This window comes from Ctenopharyngodon idella, chromosome 17 (genome assembly GCF_019924925.1).
Source record: "Ctenopharyngodon idella isolate HZGC_01 chromosome 17, HZGC01, whole genome shotgun sequence".
NCBI lineage: Eukaryota > Metazoa > Chordata > Actinopteri > Cypriniformes > Xenocyprididae > Ctenopharyngodon > Ctenopharyngodon idella.
This window is the reverse complement of record NC_067236.1, coordinates 7,906,280-7,917,928: the sequence shown is the minus strand read 5'-3', so window position 1 is coordinate 7,917,928 and position 11,649 is coordinate 7,906,280. Positions and strand designations below refer to the sequence as shown.

Here is an 11,649-nt window from a genome sequence, read left to right as displayed (position 1 = left end):
GTACTTTCCTACTAGGAATCTCGTATTTTCTTAGTGGGAATCTCATATTTTTCTACTAGAAAATCTGAGTTCCAATTTCCAGAGTAAGGGCAATAAATTACAATAATTTCCTACTAGGAATGTTGTATTTCTTTACTTGGATTCTTGAATTTTCCTACTAGGAAATTGGACATGAACTCCCTCTCAAACCATATATATACACTATTAAGAAACTCAGATTTCCTAGTAGGAAATTTTTTAGTAGGTAAATACACATTAAAAGACTTTATTTTCCCCTGTATGTACTGTTTATTGGCTTAGCAATAAAACTCATGTCATAAAGCATCATTTACAGGTAAACCGAAAAAACTAAAATTGACAAACTCTCCTCTAACTGAGTCTGATTTATGAAAACAACAGAACAAATGTGTACATTCTGTAAACCTATTCTTAGATAAACTGCCATATTCAACCAGTCACAAATTAAGAATGGTTTCACAAATTACTTCTGCTTTGATTTCATGAATAAGTCACACTGCATGTTAAATACATCTTCAGTGCAAAGTGTCACAATAAAACATACCCCTTCATGACTTGAATATACAGAAAATAAAGTTAGATGTGTTCAACCAAACCTTCCACCCATCGCAAACATGCGCACAAATGGACATACACATGCACAAATGCTCTTTTCAGCGTAGACAATAAGGTGGCTTAAACCTGTAGCAGAGAACTGCGCTGTTAAAATTTGTCAATTTTACACAGATGCCAGGTCAGTGCTTATATTGTAAGAATGATCTGAAACAGGTTTTTGTGTATCTTTTCTCAGTTGGGAATCTTCTGTTTGGTTTTTCCATCCAAATTCTTGCTTTATTTATTTATAACAGTTTGTCTCCAGTCCGACCCCCTGAGTAACATGATCCCCCTCTCCCACAGCTTCAGACAACTTTCTGTCTGTTACAATAGCAGTTTCATACTGGTCCATGGTAGCCCTTGCAAGCCTTTTTCATCATCAGAGGAGGAGGGCCAGTGGGTGGGCAGAAGTCATGGCAACAGTCAGGGTGATTACTTTGTATTTTCCAGCACGTTTTGGCATCGTGGGCAGAGGCAGTCTGGCTCATCTGCTGTGTATCGCCAACATCTCGGACAGCGTGAGAGAGAGGTGGGCATCGCGGCTACACTATATGAACTCTCCTCACGGATCACTCCCCCTACAGAACACACAGATAAGCAGACAAATACCCAATTACTTACTATTCCATAATATTTTTAAGAATTTTCTTAATTGTGTTTATCTGCTTCCAGAGTAAAGGCAAGTTTAGCTTGACTGTATCTAAATTAAAACGCATGTTACCAATTCTGGTCTAAACTAACTGCTACACAAAGAGTAATGTGTACCTGGTGTTAGTTTTTGTGAAAGAAACACTGGGTAATAATTTATATCAGAAGAAAAGCATCTCACCTTCCAGGTTGATGAGGAAGTTTCCTGTGCTCGTGACAGCATCCGATGGCAAATCCCGTGGGAGAGAGCTTGTCAGAGTTGTGCGCGAGGCCATCATGAGCTCTGTCAGCTGGGAGCAGGTGGAAGTGGGCTCCTCTTGAAGAGACTGTCAGAAAAGGGTGGGGAAAAAAAACAACTTACAAATGTAGTCGCAAGCAAATGAAGCACAATTTTGTATCTATTTAAAGGCCTGTTCACACCAATACAAATGTTTGCTATTAAGTGATTACCTCCATGATTTCAAAGAACAGGCCGGGTTCAATGGCAATGATAAGGTCATATTCAGCAGCGTTACGTCCCGGAATAGATGACAGGAAGGAATCTCTGATAGCACACGCGCCCTCTACTGCTTCCTCCAGTCCTGGCCTCCGCCACACATAACTGGTCTTAATCCAACCGCTACGAAACAAAGTGTCCCCCTCTATAGACAAAGAGAGAGGTGAGAAGCATTACAGTGAGGTAAGCCAGTCTGTAATCATACAGCATCAGTAGTACGAAAAATGGGAGTGTACCATCATGTCCAGGGGAGTGCAGGTACACCTCCTCAGCGAGGTGAGGGAGGACAGGAGCGATAGAGCGACTCACTCCATCCAGAATCTCTTCTAGAACTGTTTGACACGACCTCCGACCAATGGAGTCCTCAGGGTCACAATAAAGCCTGAGAGAGAGACAGTGAGTGCGAGATGTTTTGCTACAGAACATAAATAGCTTAATTTTCAAACAGAAAGTTACATAATTGAATGAGTGGTTACCTATCTTTAATGATGCTGAAATAGAAGTTGGATAATTCTCTAGTGATGAAGGATTGCAGCAGACGGATTACACGGCCATTGTCGAACTCATTGTAAGCATCGGTTACCTACAGCACACACAACACGTGTCACGTGACCGACAGCTAGTTTAAGCCCAGTCCCTAAAAAATACTGTAACCTGTTAACATTCAGACTCACCTTCATGCTGAATTCTCTGAGCAGATGCAGCATGTACTGATCTATGTAGTGCATTTGTTTAGGGTCCACAGCCTGGGAACGAGGATCAAAACCCTGAAGATTCCCCAAGAGAAACCTCAGTGTGTTCCTCAGCTGGGGACAGAGAAGAGCAGGTGAATGAAAGGTCATTAACTCATAAACACTTTGATCTATACTACTGTTCAAAAGTTTGTGGTCAGTAAGATTTTTTTAATGCTGATTTGGTGCTTAAGAAACATTTCTTATTATTAACAATGTTGAAAATAGTTCATATTGCTGCTTAATATTTTTGTGTAAACTTTGCCCATTTTTTTTCCAGGATTCTTTGATAAATAGAAAGATAAAAAGAACAATGTTTTGAAACAGAAATCTTTTGTAACATTATAAACTTCTTTACTATAACTTTTGATCAATTTAACGAGTCCTTTCAGAATAAAGGTATTAATTTCAAAAATAAATCTTACTGACCTTACTGAAACTTTTAAACAGTACTGTATTTGTGTAAGAATCTTTAAGTGAATTCAAAATTAGCATTGACAGGCAGCAATATACTGCATCAATTTATCTCCTCTGATATGTGCCAGACCTTGTTGATGCCGTCTTTAGCAGCGTTCAGTGTGTTTGGTCCGATCTGAACCTCAGAAAACACGTTCGACTCTGCAACCCACCATCTCAAAACATCCGCACCATATGGAGGACAGGCAGACAAGTCCTGAGAGAGAGAGAGAGAGAGAGAGAGAGAGAGAGAGAGAGAGAGAGAGAGAGAGAGAGAGAGAGAGAGAGAGATGGATGTTTGAACGCACTGACTGGATGACATAATTTGATTCTAGCATTAGTTAATCATATCTCACCTTCCCTCCATTAATAACAACATCTGGGTCAATCACATTGCCTATAGACTTAGACATTTTTTCTCCTCTCTCACTCACAGCAAATCCATGGACCACTAGAGCTCTGAAACACATGCATAAGGTGAATGATATGCATTTGTCACGTACACATACAAAGTTGTCATGAAACACTAGATGCCGTAGCCAGGCTGATAGGTCCTTAACTCAATCTGCTAGTAATCACATTGTTCTCTAAATGGGGCAGCTGATTGGTTTCTGCCAATGATCTTGCTGCTCAACATTCAAAAACTGGTCAGTGTTTGGTGTAGCAGCTTTCAAAAACCCTCCAACTTCCCCAGCTCCACCTGTATAGAGCTGCTACTGGTAATATCATGCTATTTGTGCTGAAACAGTATATCTTACATGCTAACAGCAGCGTGTCTGCGTATGTATTTGCAGTAGCAAGTCTCGGTACTTGCTCTGCGATAGCAGCAGCAGAAATAATCAACAGCAGCAGCAGCAATAATAAACAGCAGATCTATTCCTCTAAGACCAAGTACATTAACATTGTCATATCCATTGTGATGCTAAACTCAAGAGTTGTCATGATAGAAATGCATTTTTATTACTCACTTGTAAGGGGCTTTATTTCGTACAGCTACACTGGTGAGGAGAGACGACTGAAACCAACCACCGATTTGATCTTTCCCCTCCACATATGAGTCTGCACGTGGATCTGATTCTGAAAAAGAGAGAGAAAGAGAAAGAGAGAGAGAGAGAGAGACATTACACTACAACACAACAAAGCAACAAAGAACCCCAGACAAGCAATCAATAATATACTTGTTGATTGCTTGAATAACCAGAAATACGTGTATAGATAAGGACCACTTTGGTGACTCACCTTGTAGTACAGCGGCCCATGAGACACCACTGTCAAACCAGATATCCAGGACATCTTCACCCCGCACATAATCAGATACTGCACCTGCTTTACTCTGACAAAGACACAAACAATTTATAACATAAACTGAATTTTATTTTTCATTTTGCACTAAAGAGTCTTAAATTTGAGTATAAATATACACTACCTTTCAAAACTTGTCATAAAAAATAATAAATTCAGAAATTACACATTAAATTGATCAAAAGTGACAGTAAAGATATTTAAAATGTTACAAAAGAATTCTATTTTAAATAAATGCTCTTTTTTTTTAAGAATGCTGAAAAAAATGTATGTTTCCATCAAAAAAAAATCCTTCTGAAGGATCTTGTGACACTGAAGACTCGAGCAATGATGCTGAAAACTCAGCTTTGCCATCAGAGGAATTTTAAGATATATTCAAATAGAAAACAGAATAGTTATTTTAAATGTAATAAATTTTACATTATTCATGTTTTACTGTATTTTTGATCATATAAATGCAGACTTTTTGAGCATAAGAGAGGAACAATACTACCAACCCCAAACTTCTGAATAATAGTGTATGAACATGTACCTTCTGAAGAACCTCGGGAGTCAGAAATGTCTCCACTGGCTCCGCCCACCAGCTGTCACTTCCCTTCTCAGAGAAAACTTTAGCGATGTGCGTCACTGAATGTCTGAGAAAGAAAGAAGGAATTCTTAAACTTGTAGTTTATACATGTTTCTTGAGTGTGTCTAAAACAGTGTAAGTATATACTTGTTTAAGAGTGGCTCTCCGGTCTCTTTGTGATAGAACACTGGGATGGGGACGCCCCAGCTCCTCTGCCGAGATATACACCAGTACGTTCTTCTGTCCAACATCGCCAACAAACTGGACCTAGCCGATTCGGGTATCACACGCACCTTCTGCAGGGCATCCTACGCAAATACACTCACAGTTTACTAGGAAGTCCATTTTATTTCTAATACTTCTAACTAAAGTAACTAAAAAAAAGTAAAATAAATGCAGAAATATCCAGTTCAAGGGGGGGGGTATATGTGGGTATATATATATATATATACACATACACACACACACACACACACACACAGGTGCTGGTCATATAATTAGAATATCGTGAAAAAGTTAATTTTTTTATTGTAAATTATTTTAAAAAATGAAACTTTCATATATTCTAGATTCCCTACATGTAAAGTAAAACATTTCAAAAGTTTTTTTTTTTGTTGATTAGAGCGTACAGCTCATGAAAGTCCAAAATCCAGTATCTCAAAATATTAAAATATTTACATTTGAGTTTCATTAAATGACCATCCCTACAGTATAAATTCCGGGTATCTTTTGTTCTTTGAAACCACACTAATGGGGAAGACTGCTGACTTGGCAATGGTCCAGGAGACAATCATTGACACCCTCCACAAAGAGAGTAAGTCACAGAAGGTCATTACTGAATGGGGTGGCTGTTTACAGAGTGTATATCAAAGCATATTAAATGCAAAGTTGACTGGAAGGAAGAAATTGGGTAGGCAAAGGTGCACAAGCAACAGGGATGACCGCAAGCTTGAGAATACTGTCAAGTAAAGCCAATTCAAACACTTGGGAGAGCTTCACAATGAGTAGAATGAAGCCGGAGTCAGCGCATCAAGAGTCACCACACTCAGACATCTTCAGGAAAAGGACTACCAAGCCACTTCTGAACCAGAGACAACGTCAGAAGCATCTCACCTGGGCTAAGGAGAAAAAGAACTGGACAGTGAACAGTGGTCGAAAGTCCTCTTTTCAGATAAAAGTAAATTTTGCATTTCATGTTGAAATCATGGTCCCAGAGTATGAAGGAAGACTGGAGAGGCACAGAATCCAAGCTGCTTGAAGTCTAGTGTGAAGTTTCTGAAGTCAATAATGATTTGGGGGGGCCGTGACGTCTGCTGGTGTTGGTCCATTGTGTTTTATCAAGTGCAGAGTCAATGCAGCCATCTTCCAGGAGATTTTGGAGCATTTTATGCTTCCATCTGCTGACAAGCTTTATGGAGATGCTGATTTCCTTTTCCAGCAGGACTTTAGCACCTGCCCACAGTGCAAAAACCACTTCCAAGTGGTTTGCTGAGCATGATATTACTGAGCTTTATTGGCCAGCCAATATGCCTGACCTGAATCTATGTGATATTTTCAAGAGAAAGATGAGAAACAGTCGATCCAACAATATACAGATGATCTGAAGGCTCAATAGTGCCTCAGCAGTGCCACAGGCTGATCACTTCCATGCCACACTTCAGTGATGCTGTAATTTGTGCTAGGAGCAAGTCATTTGCTGTAATATGTCCTGCCGATCAAGTATTGAGTGCACAAAAGAACATACTTTAAAGAACTTGAACTTTTCTGTTTTGCAAATCCATTTTTTGATTGATCTTATGAAATATTCTAATATTTTGAAATACTGGATGAGCTGTACGCTCATCAAAATTTAAAAAAAAAACTTTTGAAATGTTTTACTTTACATGTAGGGAATCTAGAATATATGAAAGTTTCATTTTTTAAAATAATTTATAATAAAAAAAAGAACTTTTTGATGATATTCTAATTATATGACCAGCACCTGTATATATATATATATATATATATATATATACCCACATGACCCAGACATTTTTTGATGGATTTCATCCAGCTGAAGCTGCCGAGTCTATTGGCTTACCTTAGCTTTGTCTTTGAGGCTGGCTGTGTTAATAAACCACTGTTTACTGGCTCTGGTAACGACTGGCTGTTTGGTCCTCCAGTCATACGGGTAACTGTGGACACAGTCCTCCTCCTTCACAACTGCACCCGCTGCCTGCAACATTGAGATTACTGCCCACCCACACACGCACACACATTAGTTATATTTACTATCATGCATATTATTTTATCATACACATATATTCTCTCTTTCCTCCATCTATTCATCTTTCTCTCTCACCTGTGGCATTGCCTTCAGTCATTACAGATTTATTCTGCAGTTCAGCCCCAGCAAGTTCTGTAAACCTGCCCTCCTCATCTACAATGCACTCCTAGAGAGAGAGACAGCAAGTTTAAAGTCAACAACAACCCAAAATTCTTACTATTCCAGCATATACTGTACAGGTGTGGGTGACATACTACTGGCAGATTAAAGTGTGTTGCAACACTGTAGTCTTCCATGCCATGAGCAGGAGCTGTGTGGACCAAACCCGTTCCCTTAGTCATGGTCACATGATTAGCCGGCAACAAAGTCACTTCTTTTGAAGGAATTGTGGGATGCTGACAGACTCCACCTTCAAGATCTGACCCTGTAGATGAGTGAAAGAAAGGCAGATAAATGCTTAGGCCAGTTCAGATGGCATCATTTTAACCGGTTCTGGCCAGTGGATCTACCTGCGAATGTACCCAAAATCTCCAGATTTGTCCCGAGTTTAGAGGCGAGGCTGTTCATGCGATCTGTGGCCAATAGAAGTAGCTGCTCATTATCAGCTCGCTTCACTACAGAGTACCTGAGAAGAGGAAAAGCATGTGATCATGAACGTCTCCATGACATTATATCATGTCCATCCCACAGATTCATAGGTGTGTGACTTACTGTACTTTGGGCATGTAACACACCGCCTCATTGGCTGGAATAGTCCATGGCTGGGTCGTCCATATTAGAACAGACACACTACCCCAATTTTCTAAATCACAGATGAAGATACTGGCATCAGAAACAGCAAAGTAATTTTAACTTTGTGAATGTGACCTGTGTAAAGTGCATGGCACAGGGACAGACAGCATATACACACCTGCTTTCACAGCGAGTTTGGCTGGCAGGGTGAGCAGGGGGAAAGTGATGTACAGAGCACGACTCACGTGTTCTGGATTATACTCCAGCTCAGCTTCTGCAAGCGCCGTCCTTCACAGAGGCAGAGACAGCAGAAACATGTACCATATACTGACATTAAAATATAAAACCTCAAATTCAAAGCTTTATGTCTGTTAAGCTTTACAGAAGGTGTTTATGTGAGGCTGCAAACATTGAGCTTCTCCTACCTGGATGATGGTGACCAGAAAACAGGCTTATAGTCCTGATAAATTAAACCCTGTACACAAAGATAGGAAGAGAAGGGGAAAGTGAGAATCTTTTCAATGACATGAGGGTGAGTACACTACTAAGTTTGGGGTCAAAAAAATAAATAAAAATGATATATATATATATATATATATATATATATATATATATATTTCTTATTTGTAAAATGGTTAGTTCCTGTCCTTGATTCTGATTGGTCAATAGCTGTGTTTTATTCACGATAAAACACGGCTATGACCGCTTCACTCAACGGTTATGTGTATCACTACACAACACCCTTAGCAACCCCTCTTAGCAATGTAAACTGTATGTTCTCAACTGATATTGTTCATTGAAGCTTACTGTATAATGTAGAAGAGTGTTGTGAGAAAAAGATCGAGTGAGCGAGTTTATTACCTGCATTCAGATTTAGCATTTTCCTTCAGGTCAGTCCTATGTTCATAATAAAAAAATCTGGGTAACACTTCACAATAAGGTTCATTAGTTAGCATTAGTTAACTACATTAGTTAACGTGAAGTAATAAAGAACTTGCACTTATACAGCATTTATTAATCTTTGTTAATGTTATTTTCAACATTTACTAATACATTATTAAAATCTCGTTAACATTAATTAATGCACTTTGAAGTAATATGAACAAACAATGAACAACTGTATTTTCATTAACTAACATTAACGAAGATTAGTAAATACAGTAACAAATGTATTGCTCATGGTTAGTTCATGTTAATTAATACATTAACTAATGTTTAACTAATGAACCTTATTGTAAAGTGTTACCAAAATCTGTTTAAATGTCCGATGTATTATCCTGTCCTTTTAACAGTTAAGGGGTTTTCCCGTGACTCACAGCACTAGTCAAAGCATTTGTCAGTTGCGTCTTGTTCCATGTTCACAACAATTCAGTGTTTTCAATGTAAAAGTCTTCGCTATTGACTGACACACTCATAAAGACAGTCTTTGCTGCCATCTAATGGTGTAATAATGTAACTTCTGTTGCTGTTCATGGTCAGGGACTATTTGTTCCGGCGGAAGGAAGGCTTTTAGTAAAAGTTTACTTCATGAAAGTTGCATTGTTACATATTTTTGGCTTTAATATTTGTATTGTGAATTTCAGCCGTGACTTATACAAGATACAGCACAACCTTGAGTACCTTATTGCTTACATATATTTATTTTATTTTCCTTCAGCCAGCTAGAATGAACTTAATCATTTGACTTTTGATCATTAAAGCCAGAATGAACAAAAATTAATATTGTTACCAAGAAATAAAAATGCACCATTTTTTTTTAACATAGCAGTGTTTATTATAAAGGATTTATCTGTGCACATCCTTATTTTTTTAATTCATGTGCCCTTGTAATCTTTAATCGAAATAACTCTTGCGGTGACATCTTTTCTCTTCTCTGACGACGTGTTTACCGGTGCAACCTGTCACTCACATGAGATCGCAGCAATAGCAAACCACAACCATCCAGTGATGCAATCAATTCCCGATGGACAAAATCAAGTCCCACATTGTTTCTTGTACAAGAAGTCGTTACAGTAGGATGTATGTTACAATAAGAAAAGAAAAGACTACACCAACCCCCATTTCATGCCAACTTTAAAATAGAAAACTTCATAAATTAAGTTTTAAATTGTATAAATATTTCACAATATTATGTTTTTACTGTTTTATTGCCATTTGATAAAATAAATGCAGCCAGAATATTTTAAAAATCTTTCTCTTAACTCTTAATCTTAAATCTAACTCTAAACTTCTAAAACGGTAGTGTAAAAAATTGCAGAATATAAATTTTTTTGTTGAAATCCTCACATACAGAATGAAATCAAACATGTCAAGCTGTGTTGAAAGAGCTTTTCTCACCTTGTTGTGCATCTCCAGGAAGACTTTGATCTGGGCCGCTTCATATTTCCCATCAAAAGTGTAATAACAATTGTCCCAGTCAGCCATCACACCCCAGCGCTGGAATGCAGCACGCTGCCGAGATATGGCCCTCTCTGCAAATTCCCTTGCTGAACGGAGAGATAAAAAGGCAGTTTTGGATTCAGCAGAAGCAGCATATTTTAACAACACTACTTAGATCACAGGGTTTTTTTTTCTTTTTTCAAATAAGCACACAAGCTTTTAATACTAAAACAAATTTTAAATTACTTTTTCACCAGAACATTCATTATATGTGGCCTCCTGACCTTTCTGTCTGATCTGCAGAGGAGTCAGCTCACTGGTTTCCAGGTCTCCCAATGCTTTGAGCTCAATAGGCAGCCCATGGCAGTCCCAGCCGGGCACATAGTGCACCAGCCTGCCTCTCAGCACCTCAAAACGGTTCCGGATGTCTTTGAGGATCTGCAGGAGAGATCAAATGAAGATGCTGATGGCATATTAAGAAGCTTGTGTGAGCGTATCTCCATTCCTATAGGGAATTCCTATTTTTATGATGTCTTTGAAGGAACAATGAAGGATGTGAATTTAGGAACATCTGCTTGTGTTATTAAGAACTGTCAGGAGGTACCTTATTGAGAGCGTGCCCAACGTGCGGGTCCCCATTGGCATACGGTGGTCCATCATGAAGGCAATACTCCTTCTTAGATTTTTTCTGTCTCTGCCATGTGTACAGCTGGTCAAAACCACATTTCTGTAGAACAACACAACAAAGTTCAAACTCCAACACAAGAAAAACCAGTCAGCCGAGAGCTGAGGCTTTATGGAAATGCAACAGATGCTGTCATCTTAATCATTCAGGGTGATTTACAGTTTTAACAGCATTATGGCAGGTTGTGGACCTGACACTCTTACCTGCTGGATCTGGATCTCTCGCTCAAGGAGGTTTGGCCCGTTCACTTTCATGGGGAAGTCAGTGCGGGGCAGCAGCACAGTGTCCCGGTACCGGCCCGCTGCGTCTCCAGAGCACAGACAGCGCAGACCCCATCGAGCCACACCGCCGAGCCTGAAACCAACTGCTGAACGCCGAACAAGCAGCATGAGGGACTTTGACAGCTGAGTTTTCGACCAGGGTGAGAGTTTGTTATGGGATGTGACCTCCTCCGCATGGGCGGCACTCGATCTCTACCGGAACGATAGAAACGACGGACAACTACGGGAGCTGCGAAGAGACAAACATTTCACATAAACAAAAACGCTTTTTCATGTTGTGACTGCGGATTTGAAACGCAAGAGGGCGCTGTAGGGTCGCTAGTGAGGAGCTTGAGTTCGAAGGCAGCATTAGGTTTTGTGGCCCATATAGTATGATATAGTAAGAATATGGAGCTCACACTCGAGAGGAAAAACACCTTAGTTTTATTCAGAGGCATGTTTGCATTTTAACTATATATATATATATATATATATATATATATATGTATGTATA

At 39.2% G+C, this 11,649-nt stretch overlaps 1 protein-coding gene across 1 annotated transcript; it reads right to left on the bottom strand.

Annotated features, from left to right (window-relative positions):
• Positions 1-264: 264 nt before the first annotated feature.
• Positions 265-11,383, bottom strand: iars2 (isoleucyl-tRNA synthetase 2, mitochondrial). Its single transcript, XM_051868946.1, has 23 exons — positions 11,079-11,383; positions 10,795-10,917; positions 10,475-10,628; positions 10,149-10,297; positions 8,237-8,286; positions 7,990-8,099; positions 7,791-7,881; positions 7,589-7,704; positions 7,334-7,503; positions 7,155-7,245; positions 6,894-7,045; positions 4,961-5,121; positions 4,778-4,880; positions 4,183-4,276; positions 3,912-4,020; positions 3,300-3,402; positions 3,035-3,160; positions 2,431-2,562; positions 2,233-2,339; positions 1,993-2,138; positions 1,711-1,901; positions 1,442-1,586; positions 265-1,190 (listed from the first exon to the last, which is right to left on the bottom strand). The coding sequence occupies exons 1-23, from the start codon at positions 11,262-11,264 to the stop codon at positions 1,045-1,047; spliced, it is 2,955 nt and encodes a 984-aa protein (XP_051724906.1). The 5' UTR covers positions 11,265-11,383; the 3' UTR covers positions 265-1,044.
• Positions 11,384-11,649: the final 266 nt, after the last annotated feature.

Coding starts and splice junctions, on each gene's coding strand:
- iars2 (XM_051868946.1), bottom strand. CDS start 11,264: ATGCTGCTTGTTCGGCGTTCAGCAGTTGGTTTCAGGCTCGGCGGTGTG. Junction 8,287..10,148: donor TCCTGGAGATGCACAACAAG/GTGAGAAAAGCT, acceptor CTTTGTGTACAG/GGTTTAATTTATCAGGACTA. Junction 8,100..8,236: donor TTCTGGTCACCATCATCCAG/GTAGGAGAAGCT, acceptor GCCTCTGTGAAG/GACGGCGCTTGCAGAAGCTG.